At 38.9% G+C, this 22,628-nt stretch overlaps 1 protein-coding gene across 2 annotated transcripts in view; it reads right to left on the bottom strand.

Annotated features, from left to right (window-relative positions):
* Window positions 1-22,628, bottom strand: part of itfg1 (integrin alpha FG-GAP repeat containing 1) — a 246,169-nt gene that overhangs the window by 58,405 nt on the left and 165,136 nt on the right. For both annotated transcript variants that reach the window (XM_059992924.1, XM_059992925.1), the window contains exon 13: window positions 12,239-12,282. In XM_059992924.1, the coding sequence (XP_059848907.1) occupies window positions 12,239-12,282 (44 nt within the window). The remainder of the gene's footprint in view (window positions 1-12,238; window positions 12,283-22,628) is intronic.

The following is a 22,628-nucleotide window of genomic DNA, read 5'->3' as shown; positions in this document are numbered from 1 at the left end:
CTGTAACATTTTCCATGACTAGTAATGCCATCCTTCCCCCTTTAATCCCTCCTGCTCTGTTTCCTCTAAAACAATGGAATCCTGGAACACCGAGCTGCCAGTCCTGCCATTCCTGAAACAAGTCTCACAACAGGCTACAATATCATAATTCCATATGTTGGTCCGTGTCCCGAGCACATCATCTGCCTTTCCTATGATACTTTTTGCACTGAAATATATGCAGCTCAGGACACCAGTTGCACCATGCTCAACCTTCCAATTCCTGACTTTCTCTCAGATCTTAACAACATCAATCTCCACAACCTCTCCATTATCTGTTCCTGCACCCTGGTTGCCATCTACATGCATCTCTAGTTTAAGCCATCCCCTGTGCAGCACTACCAAACCTTCCCACCTGTATATTAGTGCCCCTCCATTTCAGGTGCAAAATGTCTCTTCTGTACGTTCCACTTTCCCTGGAAGAGAGCCCAATGATCCAAAATGTGATGCTCTTCCTCCTACACCAACTCCTTAGCCATGTGTTAAACTGTGCAATCATCATTTCGCTTTCCTTTATACAAAATCTGTGCCAATAACAAATTATGAGCAGAGCTAGTATGAAAACTGAAGATGCTGGCAAACAGTTTAATTTATTTTGGAGAAATAGCAGGCTATCAAGGACATGTACCATCACTCTCTGGTGTTCAATCTGATTGCTCTGTTTTACAATTGTTCATTAAATCCCTGCTGCCTTTTCCAATTTAAAAAGCCACTCTATTTCTCCTTATCCATATCGTACTGCACAATTCTTCTAGCTCATGCAGTTTTCCCCCCTTCTTCTCATTTCTCATGTTCACTGAACCAGTGATAATTCTCTCCTGCACTGCAGCTCCAGCTCCCATTCCAATCTTGTGTTGCTGTTGCACACTGCAGATGGGATTTCTTGATCATGCATAATTACTGCAACATCAAAAAATTCCCATCACACAGCTGTATGACTCCCTTAGGCAACAGTTGTACCAGACAGCAACTTGGATTGGAGTGAAAGAGAAACAACAAAGAGCAGCATATCTTTTGCAGATTTTCCACTGAGTGGTTGTTACTTGGCAATATATTGTTTTAAAAAGATGTAATTTGATTCTCTACAGATTTGATTCCTAATTAGGCATTAATTCAACTCACAGAATTGATCATGATGACTTACTGGACTAAGATAGAGCAACACAGTATTATGCAGAGGGAAGAAAAATCATCAACAATTATAAAAAAAAATTAATTGTCAAGTGTCTTAAGAAGATTGTTAGATGTCCATTAAACTTTGTGTAAAAGTGCTTTCTAATTTTGTTTCTGAATGGTGAACTCAGTTTATTATATTGCATTCTTCATCCATTCACAAGCTATATTAGACATGAAATTCTTTGAACATTTTAAAAATCTTGTCTATTTTCTGGTCAAGGGAAAACATATGTAGTCCTCTTCATAAGTTCGATTCTTCATAGTCTCCCTGCACCAATTCCTTAGCCACATACTGAGTAATTGAGTGACAAAGCACGATTGAGGAGTTAGTTAGTATAGGGGGAAGGCTCAGATTTCTGGATCATTGGGATCTCTTTAGGGAAGGTATGACCTGTACAAAAAGGATGGGTTACACCCAAACTCGAAGGTTCCAATATCCTTGCAGGTGAGCTTGCTAGAGCTGTTGGGGAGGGTATACATTACCTTTGGCAGGTGGATGGGAACTGAAATGATAGGGCTGGGGATGAGGCAGTAGGTATACAAGTTGATGCAGTGCGTAGTGTGATTGTATGGAAGGACAGACAAATGAAAGGGCAAAATTGTAGTTAGTGGGATGAGTTGAGGTGTACCATGTGGGTAAAATTAAAAAGGATGATGAATGTTTGACTGAAGTTGTTATATTTGAATACATGCAGCATACAGAATAAGGTAGATGATCTTGTAGCAGTTAGAGACTGGTAAGTACAGCATGAGCATCAGAAGATGTAGAATCCTTGCAGGTTGAGTTAAATAACCTCAAGGGTGAAAAAACTGATGGGAGTCAGTATGTGGGGCACCAATTAAAATTTGAGATAGAAAAGGCATGCAAGAAAGGCAAAGATACAATACTTGTGGGGGATTTCAATATGCAGGTTGATTGGGAAAATCAGACTGGTGCTGGATCCCAAGAGAGGGAATGCCTACGAAATAGCTCTTTAGAACAGCTTGTAGTGGAGCCCAATAGGAGAAAGGCAATTCTGGATTGGGGATTGTGTATTGGACTAGATTTGATTAGGGAGCTTTTGGTAAAGGAATCCTTAGGAAACAGTGATGATAAAATAATAGAATTGCCCCTGTAGTTTGAGGGAGAAGGTGAAGTCAGATGTATCAGTATTACAGTGGAGTAAAGGGAATTACAAGGGCATGAAGAGCAGCTAGCCAAAGTTGATTGGAAGGGGACATTGTTAGGGATGACAGCAGAACAGCAAAGGCTGGAGTTTCAGGAGGCAATTCAGAAGGTGCAGGACAGATACCTCCCAAAGTGAAGACGTATTCTAAAGGGAGGATGAGGCAACCATGGCTGAGAAGGGAAGCCAAACAGCATAAAAACAAAAGATGGCATATAATATAGCAAACATTAGTGGGAAGTTAGAGAAATGCGAAGCTTTTAAAAACCAACAGAAGGCAATTAAAAAAGCCTTAAGAAGAGGGAAGATGAAATATGAAGACAAGCTAACCAATAACAAAAAAAAATAATGAAACTTTTTTCAGATATATAAAGAGTAAAAGAGAGGCGGGGGTGGATATTGGACTGCTGGAAAATGACACTGGAGAAGTAGTAATGGGGGACAAAAAATGGCAGATGAAGTTAGTAAGTATTCTGTTTCAGTGTTCATTGTGGATGACACTAGCAGTATGTCAGAAATTTGCATCAGGGAGCAGAAATGAATGTAATTACTATTACTATGGAGGTGGTGCTTGGGAAACTGAAAGGTCTGAAGGAAGATAAGTCTAGAGGACTGCACTGCACTCTTTAAGAATGGAGGGAGGCAGAAGAAAGGAAATTATAGGCATGTTAGCCTGACTTCAGTAAATGTGAAGATGTTTGAGTCCATTATTATGGAAGAATTTTCGGGTTACTTGGAGGCACATGATACAATAAGCCAAAGTCAGCATAATTGCCTTAAAGGGTAATCTTAACTGACAAATCTGTTGAAATTCATTGAAGAAATAACAGGCAGGACAGGCAAAGGAGAGTCAGTGGATATTGTTTACTTGGATTTTCAGAAAGCCTTTGACAAGGTGCTGTACGTGAGGCTGCTTAATAAGATAAGAGCCCATGGTATCACAGGAAAGACAGTGAAAGGTTTTGGATCAAAACACTGACTGTACCTTTTTTCATGGATGCTGTCTGGCTTGCTGAGTTCCTCTAGCATTTTATGCGTGTCGCTCAGATTTCCAGCAAGTGCAGATTATCTCTTGTTGTGATACATAGAAGTCTGACTGGCTGGCAGGAGGCAAAGAGTGAGAATAAAGGGGGCCTTTTCAGTTTGGCTGCCGGTGAATAGTAGTGTTCTGCAGGGATCAGTGTTGCGGCTGCTTCTTTTCACATTATACATCAGTAATTTGGATGACAGAATTGATGGCTCTGTAGCCAAGTTTGCTGATGATATGAAGACAGGTGGAGGGGCAGGTAGCCTGCAGAGGACTCAGACAGACTGGGAGAATGGGCAAAGAAGTGGCAGATGGAATATAGTGTAGGGAAGTGTACGGTCATGCACTTAGGTCAAGGAATAAATGCACAATTCTCTAAATGGGGAGAAAATTCAAAAATCAGAGCTGCAAAGAGCCTTGGGATTTCAAGTAGACTAGAATACAAGAGCGAGGATGTAATACTGAGGCTTTATAAAGCATTGCTCATACTGCACTTAGAACATTGTGAGCAGCTTTGGGCCCTTTTTCTAAGAAAGGATTGGCATTGGAGAGCGTCCAGAGGAGATACACAAGAACAATATGGGAACTAAAGTGTTAATATATAATGAGCATTTGATGGGTCAGGACCTGTACTCGTTGGGGGTTTAGAAGAATGGGGGTGGGGGGAGAGATCTTTTTGAAACCTACTGAATATTGAAAGGCCTGAATAGAGTGGATATGGGGAGGATGTTTCCTATAGTGAGTGAGTTTAGGAATCTGTCTGTTATTTCTTAGACTCAAAATGTCTTTCCCGCTACATGATTCCTAATTTATAAGCATTAAGAAAATATTTTGAATTTTCTCTGTTTTGTGTGGAATAAATAAACTTTGCTGTTGTTTTGTTGACTTAGTGCGATTATATCATCTCTTAACTTCTTGCTTTCATCTGTTATTTACTGTGACTTGTAACTTTGATTTCCATGAAATCTAGCATATGCTATTCCCTTTCCAACCACCAAAAATATCTAAAAGAGACCAAAAATGAAGTGGCAATAATTGTCATTAAAGAGCCAACTGTTTCACAACAACTAGAAATAAATTAAGTATGTTAAAGGGTTTGGAAAATAAATAAAGTCGATTTCTGTAATGCAACATATCAAAAAGAGCGAAACTGCTTTTAGGTAATTTCATTCAAAGCATACTGCCTAAACATTAAGCTTGCGGTGCTTTTCAACATTTCAATGACTTTAAAACATTTATGAATTGATCTGACTTAATTTCCTTTACAAATCTATGCTGACATTATTGAAATAATCTTTGGAATTTTTAAACTGGTGGCCTCACTTTCTAGAAACATGAAGGTTTCTAGATGCATTCTCAACCAGGAATAATCTCACTCAATAAATGAAAAGAACTGGCTCTGCTGAGCTTTCCTGTCTTATATCAAAAGACAAAGATTCTAGTACATTAATATACCAGTACATACTTCTTTACTGTTCTCTTTTTCCTTCTGTGAAACATACAGATCACCGAGTGTAATTTCTCTCCTCATGAAGGGAAACAGTTACAGGCTGTCCTTTCATTTTGATGCATGAGCAGCCACACCACTAACATAAGGTACATGCAGAAGGATTCATGATGATCAGAACACCACATTTTAACAACTGAAAAGTACTGCATGACGAGAGGCCAAGAACTGGCTGAGCTAAATGTACATATGGTTGACAAATTTAAATGCTAACATAGAGGCATTCAAACCCTCCACATGGCCTTTGGTCTTTGCCAGTTGATGTAAATGTTAATCTACAAGGAGAGATGGAATAGAATAAAAATGTTCAAAGACTTTACAGATTGCATGCTAATCCTAATTTAGTACTGTTATTTAAAAGATTTTCAAGAACTGAAAACATGATTTTTCATAATGTACAATACTTTCTAGTGCAACACTTCTGTGAGCATGAAACTAAATGCTAAATGAATACAGAGCAAAAAGAGGTCAACTTATCCAGATTAAGTCAAATGTTTACACTTGCTCAAAAAAGATATCAACCATTTACACAGAACACGAGAGAACAGGGGCAGGCCATCAGACCCTAAAGCCAGTCCCAGCATTCAACATAATCATGCTGCTCTATGCTGGCCTAATTCATTTCAATGTCCATTCCCCTGAACCCTTAATTTTTCATTCAAATAATTACTATGTCCTCCTTAAATATGTTAAATTATCAGGCCCCCATCACTCTTGGTGGCTGAACATTTCAGAGATTCACTATACTTAGAAAAATGACCATGAATCTCAGTTTTGATTGACTAGCCCCTTACTTGGTAGTTACGACCTCTTGTTCATGATTTTCCCACTAGCGAAAACATTTTAACATTTTGTCAAGCCCCTTTATGATCTAAAGTTTGTATTTCTTTTTTAGTTCCTTGTGGTAAGTTAGAATATACTGTCTGACAAAGGTAGCAGCGTTTACAGCAGATAATGCAATTTAATCTTCAAAATTGTGAAGTGGGTTCAAGGCAAGTAAGTAAACCATAAAAGCTTAATATACATCAATAAACAAAGTACTAAAATAGCCTAACAACAACACACACAAAATGCTGGTAGAACACAGCAGGCTAGGGAGCATCTATAGGGAGAAGCGCTGACGACGTTTCGGGCCGAGATCCTTCTACAGTGCTTCTCCCTATAGGTGCTGCCTAGCCTGCTGTGTTCTACCAGCATTTTGTGTGTTGTTGTTTGAATTTCCAGCATCTGCAGATTTCCTCGTGTTTGCTACTAAAATAGGCTGGCAGGAAGCATACAAAAATCCCATTTCATGATATATCAGAATATACTGAAAGGCCTGAACAGAGTGGATGAGGAGAGTATATTTCCCTTAGTAGGAGAGCCTAGGATCTGAGGGCACAACCTCAGAATAAAAAGATATCTGCTTAGAACTGAGCTGAAGAGTAATTTTTTCAGTCTGTGGGTGATAAGTTGGTGGGGTTTGTCACAGAGAACTGCAGAGGCCAAGTTAGTGCGTGCATTTAAGCAAAGATTGGTAACTTCCTGATTGATAAGGGGGTTAAGGGTTGCAGGAAGAAAGTGCGAAAATGGGATTAAAGAGAAATACTCAGACATGATTGAATGCTAGCGAAGATTTGTTAGGCTGAATAACTTAATTCTGCTTATATATGAAAATAAAGCAATTGTTCAGTAAAAATAGCATTAAGGATAGGAGTTCAAATCATTTTTGGATGTTGAAATGAGCACAAGGAATAAATAAGGCAAAAGACAAAACAGACTTGAAAATGAGGAAACAAAATGCTTACAGCTGGAGAAAAGGAGTTCTTTTCTGCTAATTTCACATTTACCTTGAAGGTACATCAACTATGCCCACGTGGATTCCCAAAAGAATCATTTTCAGCCCCATCCCCTCCTCATTATTTATGTGAATGACATTCTTGACACAGCTTCACCAAATTCATACACCTTGCTGACATGGGATAAATTGCATGGTCATGGATAATGCACAAGAAAGTGCTCCACTGAATAAAAATGAGAATTGCAGAAGCACTTCCTTTGTTGAAAATTATGCCCGGATCTGTCCAAATCAAAATAACAGTATTTTATCTCCATCATAAAACTGCTGCTTAGAAGCCAGACATCAACTTCCACAGGGGGCAGTGATGGAAAATGTACTCTCCATGAAGTAGCTGCATTACATCTTTATCTTCAAGCAATACTCATTAAAGACGCAAAGAAAAGAGAAGAGGGATCAGGCTCTTGTGGGGATTGCAGCACCTGTCATTCCTGGGAGTTTTCTCACTTTTGAAAACCCAAGAACAAGTACTACAAGACAATCAAAAATATCCTCTCAGACTCCAATTTGACCATGATGTACTCCACTATGGAGTATAGTGCTCCTTCCTTAATCAATAGTCACAGCACCAAAGTGTTAGATTTACAACCAAGGAGGACAATTTATTTTATTACTGGAGCACTTAGTCAGTTCTTGTTGCACTGGCTTTGATACCAGTAAATATCACTTTCCCTGACAGCGAAGCCTCCATTAACTATTTTGCCAATTGCATCTTTGCAAGCTCATCACATATGATCCACTATCAGTCAAAAAACATACTAAGATCACATTTCAAAATGAAGAAATCCTCATGGGATTAACTACAATGATACACCTTCTTTAACAGTAAAGACCAATGGAAGTACAAAGTCACAGACAAAGGTCTATCATTGACCCTACAGAATCACACCCAGAATAGCTCTTCATTACTCCTGGATGACCTGAACAAAACCCAAATCAAAGATGACGTGGCCACCTTTGCTGGTACAATGTGGCAAACACAATAAAGAGCTAATTGTGAAAGATGAAGATCCAATGAACTGTGAGAGGAGAAGATGACTGTCCAACACAAAATCAAAGACTGGTCATTCCCATAATTTTCAAGGCACATAGGCAAAACACTTATGCAGTCACTTCAGACGTCACATCCATCTTTTGCTTTGATTACATCTTCTGAAAGTGAATTTCCAGGCTTAAAAATAAGGTTCTTACCATATGAGTTCAGCAGACAACTATACCAGTATTAATGAGGTTGGAAAAAGCTATCACATATGTGAAAAATGTCATTACTACTTAGCCTGCATCTACCATTTTGATTAACTTAGGGAAGCTCCTAGATATCATGGACCATTTGTAAAGCAAATGAACACTTTCACACACAATTTTATATTTTGAATTCCATATAAGCATCTATGATGTTTTCAATTATTGGGATTACTAATGACTAATCCTGCACTGCTACCATCCAGATCCTTACTTCCTTTTAACTTTCTGAGAAGGTGAGATTTTAAGTGTTATTAATGAAAGAAAGATGTTTGTGTATTAGGTTCTGGCATAATAATAATATGTTATTTGGGTGTCAGACAATGGAGGCAGATTGCTTGAGTCGGGGAGCTGAACTGCAGTTATTTGCCTATTTGTCTTATATTTTTGAAAGAGTTTAAATCTTACAGTTAATTTGCTTCAGTATGTTCCCTTTTAAGATCCATTACTGAAACAATTGCTACTTCATTCAACAAAACTATATGAAAGCTGTTGTACACTTACATTGGTTTTCACTGTGCTGCTCTCAAATTGCATTATTTTGTCACTATTTTCAAACTCTGTTCATTCATATTCTCTGGTGGAATACTGAACATTACAGGTCAAGATGAATCTTTGACACCCACACTCTCATCATTGTAGATAATTTAGAACATTGCTTCATTGATCATATAGAGACATATATCTTATAGTGCTGGCACTGATATTTCTCTACACGAACACTATGTACAGAAGTACAATTCTCCTCATTCTTGTTTTTTTTTACTTTAAATTTATTGTCATAGAGTCGTACAGCAAAAAGGGAATTTCTAAAACAACTTGCCACACTTCTTGTCAAGTATTATTTATATTTACTGAGTTAATGTAAGCAACTTCTAGCAAATCATCAAATGCATTCATTGGCTCCTTCACTGCAAAAGAACTGTAATCTTACTAGTTATTCATTAGGATCAAATTTAAACAGACACATTTGCAAACCTTTTAGACTTGTGTTTTAAACATGTTGAAACACACAGAACATTGATCGAAGTGAATAGACTGGCTGTGGCAATCTCAAGTCCCTTTACAAGGAACTGTTAACAATTAGTGCTACTGTTAATTTCTAAACAGTTACAAGTACATGTAGACAACTGTGGCATAGGTGCAAAAACTGCAAACTGTCAAAATAGAACAGGTATAAAGAAATTGCCTGTACCTTTAAGTCCTTTTTGTTTGTAAAATTTAACCATAATAGCAAAGTGAGAAATGAAGCTTTTAATGCAATGCATTAAAATGCATCTAGGTGTAGGCTGTCAGATGAAATCAATTGTAGATTATAATGTGATTAACATGAATATAAGAAAATTAGCTTGGAGTAAAGGAAAATAATATAGACAATAGACAATAGGTGCAGAAGTAGACCATTCGGCCCTTTGAGCCTGCACCGCCATTTTGAGATCATGGCTGATTATCTCCTATCAATATCCGGTTCCTGCCTTGTCCCCATATCCCTTGATTCCCCTATCCATAAGATACCTATCTAGCTCCTTCTTGAAAGTATCCAGAGAATTGGCCTCCACTGCCTTCCAAGGCAGTGCATTCCAGAGCCCCACAACTCTCTGGGAGAAGAAGTTTTTCCTTAACTCTGTCCTAAATGACCTACCCCTTATTCTCAAACCATGCCCTCTGGTACTGGACTCTCCCAGCATCTGGAACATATTTCCTGTCTCTATCTTGTCCAATCCCTTAATAATCTTACATGTTGCAATCAGATCCCCTCTCAATCTCCTTAATTCCAGCGTGTACAAGCCTAGTCTCTCTAACCTCTCTGCGTAAGACAGTCCGGACATCCCAGGAATTAACCTTGTGAATCTACGCTGCACTTCCTCTACAGCCAGGATGTCCTTCCTTAACCCTGGAAACCAAAACTGTACACAATACTCCAGGTGTGGTCTCACCAGGGCCCTGTACAAATGCAAGAGGATTTCCTTGCTCTTGTACTCAATTCCCTTTGTAATAAAGGCCAACATTCCATTAGCCTTCTTCACTGCCTGCTGCACTTGCTCATTCACCTTCAGTGACTGATGAACAAGGGCTCCTAGATCTATTTGTATTTCTCCCTTACCTAACTTTACACCGTTCAGATAATAATCTGCCTTCCTGTTCTTACTCTCAAAGTGGATAACCTCACACTTATTCACATTAAACGTCATCTGCCAAGTATCTGCCCACTCACCCAGCCTATCCAAGTCACCCTGAATTCTCAACATCCTCATCACATGTCACACTGCCACCCAGCTTAATATCATCAGCAAACTTGCTGATGTAATTCTCAATGCCATCATCTAAATCGTTGACGTAAATCGTAAACAACTGTGGTCCCAATACCGAGCCCTGTGGCACCCCACTAGTCACCACCTGCCATTCCGAGAAACACCCATTCACCACTACCCTTTGCTTTCTATCTGCCAACCAGTTTTCTATCCATGTCAATGTCTTCCCCCCAATGCCATGAGCTTTAATTTTACCCACCAATCTCCTATGTGGGACCTTATCAAATGCCTTCTGAAAATCGAAGTACACTACATCCAGTGGATCTCCCTTGTCTAACTTCCTGGTTACATCCTCGAAAAACTCCAACAGATTAGTCAAGCATGATTTACCCTTGGTAAATCCATGCTGGCTCGGCCCAATCCTATCACTGCTATCTAGATATGCCACTATTTCATCTTTAATAATGGACTCTAGCATCTTCCCCACTACTGATGTTAGGCTGACAGGTCGATAGTTCTCTGTTTTCTCCCTCCCTCCCTCCTTTCTTTAAAAGTGGGATAACATTAGCCATTCTCCAATCCTCAGGAACTGATCCTGAATCTAAGGAACATTGGAAAATGATTACCAATGCATCTGCAATTTCCAGGGCCACCTCCTTTAGTACCCTAGGATGCAGACCATCTGGACCTGGGGATTTGTCAGCCTTCAGTCCCATATCTCAGGGACGAAGTAAAAACTAGTTTATTAAATATCACATAAGCACTGAAATGAGTTAGAGTAAAGTAAAATAGAGTGGATTACATAAAACCTGTAATACCCTATCAGCAAGTTTGGAAACTTAAATTACATTTAATTTGTGAACTACTAAAATGATCACACCTACAATGAATCACTTTAGTTTGTGATATCTTGAAAATACAGACAGCAAATAAAATAATATATAGAGGTTCAATTTTAATGTAGAACTATACTGTATTTCTCTTAGTCCAGGCTTGGAGACTTTGAAATGTATTGAGTTTCCTCACATACTGTAAGCTTGCGAAGCAGGATTTAAATGTTCCCGTCATTAATCACAACTGTGTGTTGTAAAACATTTAAGTCTTTGAGGATGATAAGGTTAACCTAAAATGTTATGGTCATATTCATCACAGTACAATCTTAAAGATGCCTGACTAGCTTTGCAATCCCAGGGAACAAGGATGGCAACACAACACAGAATGCTGGTGGAATGCAGCAGGCCAGGCAGCATCTATAGGAAGTACAGTTGACGTTTCAGGCTGAGACCCTTTATCAGTATTTGTAATTCTAACCCTCAAAGAGTAAATTAATTATTATACAAAGAATTCATATCTGCTACAGAGTAGAGAAAGATTGCTTTTGCCATATTTCAGTCCAAGAAAACAAAGTCACTCATTTACTAGGTAAAACATCTATGAGAAATGGAACCATTTTTGAAACTATCTCATATTATTTTGATTACATTATTGTGAGAAGCACACCAACATATTAGATTCTTCCTCCATGTTCAAATGCACAAAACTTTGATTATTTGAGCAAAAACAATTCAGATTTGGGAAAACAATCTAATCTATTCAATTTATTATTTTTACATGGCTATTCTTATCGTATTAGATAACTTTACCTTTTTTGTAATTATTGGCCATTTCTATATTGGGTTCATTTTAACTATCTTTAATCAATAACTGTTCAAATGACTTGTATCAATTTAACATGTAAAGCACTAGTGCTGTGGTCAAAAGAACAACACTTAATAACTTGAGTTGTGTTATTTTCTAATCCAACTTCAACTTTGTAATTTCATGGTGTCTTGTAAAAGGGAAGCTTTCACAACATGTTGCAAAGCAAAATACTTAGTAATGATATGGATCAAACATTTTTCAAAAAGTATTTTCATCCTGTTTCAAGCTTTTGAATTTGCAAGAAGAGTGAAACATTGCTTTATTTAGATATAGTAATGAAGCATTACTTACTGTTACTTTGTGAGGACAATCACTGGAACACAGTCCACTGAGAACTAAAGACAAAATGAAACAATTGATGTTAAAAACAAGGCTTAAAATTGACATCGATGAACTAGATTTTGAGAGTTAGTACATGGAGAATGAAGTACAAATGTATTCCAGTGAAGCCTGGACAGAGGACAAGTAAGATATATGTCATTAGATCTACATTTTTAGTTTGGAAATTCCAGTTTTAAATTTAGTTAAATAATGAAACAAAGTGAATTGAAAAGTAGCAAGCTAAGAGTGCAGGCTTCTCTGAGTAAAAATTGAAGTTTGAAATCCACTATGAGCTAGTAAGTGAAATCATGCAACAATAAACTCCATGAGCAACTACATTATAAATCCAATTACTAATAATGGAAATAGCTGATATAAAAGAATGACAAAAACACCAGTAATGTTTTATAGCAGAAGATATATATTGGATATAATAATTCAAATATTATTTTTTGTATTTTTATAACAAAATGCTTAAACAATTCCAAAATATTTCTTTAAATTTCAATTAACACAAAAATGATTTAAAAAAATTAAAGATTGCCCAATGGAAGACTATATTGAACTACTAGTTCTAATAATTGAAGGTTTGTAAATGCTAGGTTGATGTTGTATTCCAGTATGGACAATTTATCTTGTTAAGTAATTCCCCTCATCTAGTATTGCACATGAAGCTTCAAAAGTATTTTTTTCTTAATCAATATACATTTCTTTGGTTTCAATTTAGATTCTTTCTACCACCCACACCACCACCACCACAGAATTAAGATATGCATATCACCTTTTATATTTTTATCCTGAATGCTCACATTTTCTGAACATTAATCTGATATTCCACCAAATAAACTTTCAATGAAATCCTATTACAGGTCTCTAATCAATCAGTAAAAACAAATGTACATTTACATATCCATGCTGCAAAATTACTATTAATTCTTCCTAAGATCCAGTGTCACTTCTAAAAATCTTGAGTACGTTAATTAATGTTCAATTTAAGATAGGATTAAGATTCTGATCAGCAATTTAGCATGAGAGATTTCAATCAACAATTGATTTGACAAGCCAAACTGGCAAGGGTATCGTAGAAAAGTAACTTATGGAGTTTGCCAGTGATTGCTTCTTAGAGCAGTATGTTATATAACCTACCTGGGAAAAGTTTTATTTTAGATTGGGTCTGTTGTAAAGAGGAAGATGAATAGAGATTTTGTGGTTAAGGATCCCTTCAGAAGTAGAGACTACAGCATGGTATTGTTCCAGATAATAGTCTGAAGGTGAGCTATCCAGGTCCATATAAGTGCTTTCAACTTAAATAAGGGCAATTACAGCGGTACGATGACGGAATTGTCAGAGCAGTGGTAGATAATTAAATTATAATAATTAACATTATAATTATAAACATTATAATAATTATAATAATTAACAGCATAAAAGCTGGAGGAATTCAGCAGGTCAGGTAGCATCTATGGGAAAGAGTACAGACCCATCATCTGGACTGGAGAAAAAAAGATGAGGAGTCAGAGTTAGAAGGTGGGGAAGGGGATGAAGAAACACAAGGTGATAGATGAAATCGGGTGGGGGGGGGGGAAAGAAGGGAAGTAAAGAGCTGGAAAGTTGATTGGTGAAAAGGATACAGGGCTGAATCTGATTAAGAGAGTTCAGAAGGCCATGGAAGAAAGAAAGCATTTTGTGCATGTTGCTTGGATCCCCTGCATCTGCAGATTTTTCTCCTTTGAATATAATTAAACATCTAGTTCATAAGATAGGATCATAATAGATCAGCAATAATAATAACCCAGAAGGCTTGAGGGGGCAGGCAACATTTACTTGCTATCGAAGGTATATTGTGATTTCCTTATAACTAGATCAGCAACATTTAATAGGTCTTAAAAATGTTCACCTTTATAAACTGGATGAATAGAGTATGAAGAAAAGGAAATCGTTTGCAGCTATGATGTAAAACCCATCTACAGGACCTTAGAAGGAATACAACATAGATTCACCAGAATATTAGAAAAACTGAGAGATGAATGGATGGATTATGGAAGTAAGTTTTCATAAACTTGGCCATATTCCTCAAATAAAAAATTCTGTAGGATGAATTGCTTTAGGTTTTTAGGGCTGAATAGACATCAGTCATTCAGGAGAAAAGAAGCATTTTTTTACCCAAAAGTATAGAAAATGGAAAAAATGCCTGCATAATTAATAATTCAAAACCTGAGGCTGATAGTTCGTTGCATGTTGGGAACATAAAAAGATAAAACAGCCAAAGTAGATGAATGGAACCAAGCTATACAGTAAATCAGCTGTGATCTCACTCATTGGCAAAATAACCTTAAGCAGCGGAAAGACAAAAGAGGCTGCAGATGTCACAATGTGCATCTATCAAAAGAAAGATGGAAGAATTCAGCCAGTCAGGCAGCATCCACTTAAATGAATAAACAGTTGATGCTTCAGGCTGAGGCTCTTCTTCAGGACTGGAAAGAAAGGGGGAAGATGGCAGAATAAGGTTAGGGAGGGAACAGAGGATAGCTTGAAGGTGATAGGTGAAGGCAGGTGGGCAATGGGTAGGAAAGAAAAGATTGTAAAAGGAGAGAAGAGTGTCCATAGACAAAAAAGAAGGAGGAGGGGACCCAGAAGAGATGATAGGCAGGTGAGAAGAGGCAAGCAGCTAGAGTGAGGAATAGAAGAAGGGAGGTGGGAGGATATTGTTTTTTATCAGAAGGAGAAATTGATATTCATGCCATCAGGTTGGAGGGCCTGATGGAATACAAGGTGTTGCTCCTCCACCCTAAGGGTGGCCTCATATTGGCACAAGAGAAGGCCATGGGATGACACAGTGGAACGGGAATGGGAATGGGAATTGAAATGTTTGGCCACTGGGAAGCTCTGGTTTTGGCGGATAGGGCAGAGGTGTATGATGAAATGCTCCTCCAACTTTTGAAGGGTCACACAAATGGCAAGAAGGTTGCATTGGGAGGGCCACACATAAAAGATGACTGCCAGCAGATTCGCAGGTGAAGTGTCTTCTCACCTGGAAGGATTATTTGGGGTTCTGAGTGGAGGTGAAGGAGGAGGTGAATGGGCAGGTGTAGCACTTTGACTGCTAGCACGGATAAGTGTGGGGAGGGACAAATGGACAAGGGAATTACAGAAGTGGCGATCCCAGTGGAAAGGGGGTGGAGAGGTAAAGATATTTTTGGAGGTAAGATCCCTTAGGAGATGGAGGAAGTTGCGGTGGATGATATTTTGGATGCCGAGGCTCATGGGGTGATAGGTAAAGACATGAGGAACTACTGTTGTTCAAGAGGCTGGAAAATGCTCAGGAAATAGAGGAGATGCAGGTCAGGGCAACGTCAATGGTGGAGGAAGGAAAACCCTGTTCTTTGAAGGAGGAGGACATCTATGATGTCCTTGAAAGGAAAGCTGCATACTGGGAGCAGATGTGGTGGAGACAAAGGGATTGAGAAAAGGGAAGGGCATTTTTTTAATAGAAGACAGGGTGGGAAAAGGTATAGCCAAGATAACTGTAAGGATCGGTTGTTTTATAAAAGATGTTGGTCAACCATTTGTCTCCAGAGATAGAGACAGAGACATTAAGAAAGGAGAGGGTGGTGTCAGAAATGGTCCAAGTGAATTTAAGGTCAGAGTGGAAGTTAGAGGCAAAGTTAATGAAATTGACAAGCTCAGCATGGGTGCATGAAGCAACAGTAATGCAGTTATCAACGTAGTGGAGAAAGAGTTGGGTAGCATTACCTGGGAAGGTTTGAACCATGGACTGGTCTGCACAGCCAACGGAGAGGCACGCATAGTTAGGGCCCATGCAGGTGCCTAAGGCTGGAGAAAATGGGTGGAGTGAAAGGAAAATTTGTTGAGGGTGAGTACCAATTCTGCTAGATTGAGAGGTTGGTGGTAGAGGGTAACTAGTTAGTTATTTTATTGAGAAAGAAACAGTTCAAGTTAAAGGCGCTTGCCCAGGTGGACTGGATGAGGATACTGGTGGGGAAGACAGCAGAACAGAGACACATGAAGTTTTTGGGAATAGTTCACAACTTGCAGGATAGATATGTCCCACAGAGGAAGAAGTTTGCAAATGGCAGGGGTAGGCAACCATGGCTGACAAAGGAAGTTAAGGACTGCATAAAACCCAAGGAAAGGGCAGAGAAGTCAGCAAGAGTGGGAAGTTGGATGATTGGGAAGCTTTTAAAATCTACTAAAATGTAACTAAAAAAGCTATAAGGAGGGAAAAGATGAAATATGAGGGCAGACTAGTCAATAATATAATGTGGGATACCTAAAGTTTTTCAGTTATATAAAGAAAAAAGGGAGGTGAGAGTTGATTTTTGACCACTGGAAAATTATGCTGGTGAGGTAGTAATGAAGGACAAAGAAATGGCAGATGAACTTAATGGGCACTTTATATCTTTCTTCACTGTGGAAGACACTAGCAGCGTGCCAGAGGTCCGTGAGTGTCAGGGAGCGGAGTGAGTGTCATTGCTATTACAGAGGAAAACGTGCTAGGCAAACTCAAAGGTCTTAAAGTGAATAAGTCAAGTAAGCCTGATGGACTGCATCCTAGGATCCTGAGAGAGACTGCTGCATTGGTCATGATCATTCAAGAATCACTTGATTCTGGCATGGTTCTGGAGGACTGGAAGGTTGCAAATGTCACTCCTCTCTTTAAGAAAGGAGGAAGGCAAAAGAAAGGAAATTATAGGCCAGTTAGCCAAATCTCAATGGTTGGGAAAGTGTTGGAGTCTATTATTAAGGATGAGGTTTTGAGGTACTTGGAGACTACTGATAAAATCAGTCAAACTCAGCATGGTCCTTGTCAAGGGAAATCTTGCCTGACAAATCTGTTAAAGAGTTCTTCAAGGAAGTAACAAGCAGGGTAGACAAAGGAGAGGCAGTGGATGTCATTTACTTGGATTTTCAGGCGGCATTTGATAAGGTGCCATACATGAGGCTGCTTAAGAAGATATAATCCTATGGTGTTGTTGGAAAGATATTGGCATGAATAGCAGAATGGCTGACAGGCAGGAGGAAGATAGTGGGAATAAAAGGGCCCTTTTCTGGTTGACTGCCAGTGACTAGTGGTGTTCCTCAGGGGTCAGTATTAGGACTGCTACCCTTCACATTGTCAGTGATTTAGATAACAGAATTGATGATTTTGTGGTAACAGGAACAATAACATGGACTATCATCTAAATGGGGAGAAGCTTCAAACATCAGGGGTGCAAAGGGACTTCCCAGAAGTTTAATTTACAGGTTGAGACTGTGGTAAAGAAGACAAATGCAATGTTGGCATTTATTTCAAGGGGAATACAATATAAAAGCAAGGAGGCCATGCTGAACCTCTATAAGACACTAGTCAGGCTGCAATTGGAACAGTGTCTACAGTTTTGGGCCCCATATCTCTGAAAGGATGCACCGTCATTGGAGAGTCTAGAGGAGGTTCATGAGGATGATTCCAGCAATGAAGGGGTTTACCAATGAGGAGTGTTTGGCAGCTTTGAACCTCTACTAACTGGAATTTCGAAGAATGTGGGGGAATCTCATTGAATCCTCCCAAATGTTGAAAGGGCGGGGTAAGGTGGATGTGAAGAGGGCATTTTTCTGGTGGGGGTATCCAGAACTAGAGGACACAGCCTCAAAATTGAGGGGTGACCCTTTAGAACAGAGGTAGGGAGGAATTCTTTCCGCCCGTGTAGTAAATCTGTGGAATGCAGACTGTGGGAGGTCAAGTCCATGGGTACATTTAAAGCAGAATTTGAATGTTTCTTGATTAGTAATCAAAGGATATGGCAAGAGGGCAAGTGTATGGAGTTGAGTGGGATTCCAGATCAGCCATGATACAATGGTTGAGCTGACTTGATGGGCTGAATGGCCCAATTTTGCTCACATATCTTATGGTCAATATGAGGCAATGGAACTGAGGTGGGACAGAGGCTGATAGGTGGAACCAAATGGGGAGGGTAATGGAGGCAAATGAAACCAGGTGGGGGAGGGCACTGGATGGGAAAGGAGAAGAAAGCTAAGTGGACAGATGAGTGTGTGTGGGAGTGTGGATTCCTGAGTTTGAAACTTTCAATGCTCATACCACTGGGTTGAAAGCTACCTGTAGAATATGAACTGTTCTTTTGTATTGCAACTCTTCTTAGCAACTCAGATTTGTTCATTTATCACATGTACGTCAAAACATACAGTGAAATGTGTTGTTTGCATTAACAACTAACATAACCAAGAATGTGCTGGGGGTAGCCTGGAAGTACTGTCATACATTCTGGTGCCATATAGCTGCCCACCTTGTTAGCAATGAAGAGCTGAATGGCCTTTTGTCTGCCAATGGACCTTTCCAAAAAAGTCACTTGATGATTTGATCTTTCTTAACCTATAGTAGTTGAAACCAATTGTAGAATCTCTACTTAATCATAATCCAGGATGTGATGTTTGTACATGGCATACAATGAATCATATAAAGACCCGCCAGATTATGAAGTCTAACAAAAACTATAAAAAAAACAAGTGCAGCCTGTTCAAAATATTTGGCTGAAGGTCTCTTAATCAGATCCACATCAGGAATAAACACTAAGGGCAGTGCCTTTCCTGGTCTGTAATTTTGATTAATCATAACTGACTGTTCAAAATAAATTCAGTAGTTCTTTTTTTATCAGAAAGCACTTAGAAGGTAATTTGTCATAGGTAGTCCATTACAGTATCTATGCTCTACATTGTCTCCTCTAATTCTGCCTAGCATGTTTCAGGTTTTCCTCACATCTTTCTCTTAGGTCCTTATTTGCTCTCTAAAGGAAATTATTTAAGACATTTGCCTCAACCATTTCCTGACGTGACAATTTTTTATATTCCAACCACTGATGGAAGAAACGTTCTCTTATGTTTGTTTTGAATTTATCAGTAACAATTTATGAAATCTTTTTTTTGTATTCTCACCATGTATACTTGTCCAATATTATAAATTTTAAATGCTCTATCAGACCATGTCTAATTCATCTCCTTTTTTGAGGCATCAACTTCAACCTACCAGATTTATCTTGATAGTTATGATCTGTCAGTTCTGGTACTGTATTTATAATTTTGTTTTTCACTTTCTTCAGAACATCTATGCCTTTTCTATAACAATGAACAGAACTGGTTTCAGTACCTGCATGTTCAAGTAACCTTCATTGTTTCTGACTTCTAGAGCCCAAGGATTAAATACTTATGCATTATTAGCATTTTAATTGCTTTGTTGACTTGCGACGCCAGTATTGATTCATTTGTCTATTCCTGGCTCCCTTTACTTATCCTGCAGCACAAGCTTCCTACTTAAACAGGTAGTATTACTATTTTTCTAAACCAAAATATATCACACCTCATGTTTAACTGTGTTAAAGTACCAATTCTACAAGTTTTCCAATTCTTGTATTCATAACATTCTTAAACATTAGCACATTCGGCTACCACAAATTCCACGCCACCACAATTTGGCATAATTTGCAAATCTTGACATGTTTTCATATTACCGACATAAACTTATAAAGAAAATAGTTCCTAAAATCTCTTTTAGTATGTTAAGCTACTATACAACATACAGCCTTATGATTAAAGATTCAAATTATCATGGTATAAGTTGTGAAAATAAAATATAAATTTTGATGGCTATTACAAGGAAATTATCACGAAATCTACAAACTAACTAGGACTTCATTTAAGGTCCACTCTTAAAACTCTAAAAAAAATGTTTTACACCATAAGATGTAGGAGCAGAATTAGGCCATTCAGCCCATCGAGTCCACTCCACCATTCAATTATGGATGATTTATTTTCCTCTCAACCAGATTCACCCAAATTTTCCCCTCAACCTTTGACACCCTTACTAATCAAGAACCTATCAAATCTCTGCTTTAAAAACACCCAATGACTTGGTCTCCATAGGCATCAGTGGCAATGAATTCCTCAGGTTCTCCATCCTCTGACTATAGAAATTCCTCTTCACTTCTGTTCTAATGGGATGCCTTTCCATTCTGAGGCTCTGCTCTCTGGTTCTAGACTTTCTCGCTATTGAAGACATTTCCTCTTTATGTCCACTCTGTCCAGGTCTTTCAATATTTGGTAGGTTTTAATGAAAGCTCAACTGAATCTTCTGAACTCCAGTGAGTATAGGGGCAGAGCCATCAAATAGGGGCTTTGGCGCAAGGAGACTTCGGTGAGAGGAAATCAGTGAGCCTGAGTACGTGCTTGCTGAGGTAAAAAAGGTAAGGTCAGTACGTACTTTTTTCATTTATTCTGACTAATCTGGGATCAGGTAATGGGGGAGACAGTTAGAGCAGTGGTGTGCTCCGTATGCAGTATGTGGGAGGTCAGAGTCAACACAGCTGTCCCTGATAACCACATCTGCAAAAGGTGTATCCAGCTGCAGCTCCTATCAGACCGAGTTAGGGAATTGGAGCAGGAGCTGGATGAACTATGGATCATTTGGGAGGCAGAGACAGAGATAAGAGTTATCAGGAGGTAGTCACACCGAAAAGACAGGAGGTAGGCAAATGGGTGACAGTCAAGAGATGCAGGGGGAGCAGACAGAGAGAGCAGAGCACCCCTGTGGCCGTTCCCATCAACAATAAGTATACCGTTTTGGATACTGTTGGTGGGGATAACCTACCAGGAACAAGATGCAATGGTCCTGTCTCTGGCACTGAGGTTGGACCCTCGACTAGGAAGGGGAGAAGAGAGCGGTAGTGATAGGGGATTCTATAGTCGGGGGGCAGATAGGAGATTTTGTGGGGAAGATCGGGAGTCTCGGATGGTATGTTGCCTCCCTGGTGCCGGGGTCCGGGACATCTCAGATGGGGTGCAGGTTATTCTCGAGAGGGAGAGCATTTAGGACAGAATTAAGGAAAAACTTCTTCTCCCAGAGAGTTGTGGGGGTGTGGAATTCACTGCCTCAGAAGGCAGTGGAGGCCAGTTCATGGATGCTTTCAAGAAGGAGCTAGACAGGTATCTTATGGATAGGGGAATCAAGGGATATGGGGACAAGGCAGGAACTGGGTATTGATAGTAGATGATCAGCCAGGATCTCAGAATGGCGGTGCAGGCTTGAAGGGCCGAATGGTCTACTTCTGCACCTATTGTCTATAAATGTTCCTCACACGTAAACCCTTTCATTCCTGGGATTATTCCTGTAAACCTCCTCTGGATCTTCTCCAATGTCAACACATCCTTAAAAGTTTCCCAATTCTCTGGCTTCCCACTGTTTGTTATATTGAAAGCCTCTTTTTTAGCTTTTATGCTATCTTTGACTTATCTTGTTAGCCACAATTACCTTTTAACACGCTTCTTCTTTTTTGGGATGAACTGATCCTGCATCTTCCTAATTACTCCCAGAAACTCCAACATCACTGCTCTTCCAACATCCCAACTAGTGTCCCATTCCAATCAACTTTGTTTTACAGAAGCTGATTTAATTTAGTGAGAATCTAAGAATATGGATAAGAAGCAAACCATAATAAAAAGAAATACATTAATGTTTATAACTACTCAGCCGTACCATAGGCAGCATGTAGCGTAGTGGTTAGTGCAACACTTTACAGTGCCCGCAATCAGGGTTCAATTCCCACCACTGTCTGTGAGGAGTTTGTACGTTCTCCCTGTGACTGTGTGTGTTTCCTTTGGGTGCTCCAGCTTACTCCCTCATTCTAAAGACATACTGTTAACATTAATGAGATGTGGCCATTCTATGCTGGCAATGGAACTGTAATGACACCTGTGGGCTGCCTCCAGCGCAATCGTCAGATTGTTGGTCATTGACGCAAATGATGCATTTCACTGTATGTTTCAATGTACATTTGACAAATAAAGCTAATCTTTAATCTTTAAATTAATGGTTATACATGAATTGACTCAACATAGTATAGGTGGGATAATTAAAGAGAATTAAATTTGCAGAACAATTTCCAGTAAAGATAATAACTGCACCACTTTAACAATTACATTTTACTTGAAACATATTTTGATATTCAGTTACTGAACCTTCATTGTTCTTAGGATGCAGGCAACTCTGCATGGTAATGTTTATTGCTTATGCTAAGTTATCTCAAAGGCACTAACAGTGAATGCAATGGTTTGGGAAAGAAATAATGTGCAAATTATGCAAAGTAGATTCTCTACATTGCAGGACATTAATGAGCTATTTAGATTCTTATAACAATTTAAAAACTTTCTATCTCATTTTCAGTTGTGATCCCAAAATTGTACTGAATTCACTTTCAAAACATACACAATGAGATTTGAATCTTCTACATCTTCGAGTACAGAAGTCACTGTCATCTGTTGTACAAAATAAACTACCGTATCATATTATACCTAC

Source organism: Hypanus sabinus, chromosome 17 (assembly GCF_030144855.1).
Source record: "Hypanus sabinus isolate sHypSab1 chromosome 17, sHypSab1.hap1, whole genome shotgun sequence".
NCBI classification, from domain to species: Eukaryota; Metazoa; Chordata; class Chondrichthyes; order Myliobatiformes; family Dasyatidae; genus Hypanus; species Hypanus sabinus.
This window is presented reverse-complemented; position numbering and strand designations above follow the sequence as displayed.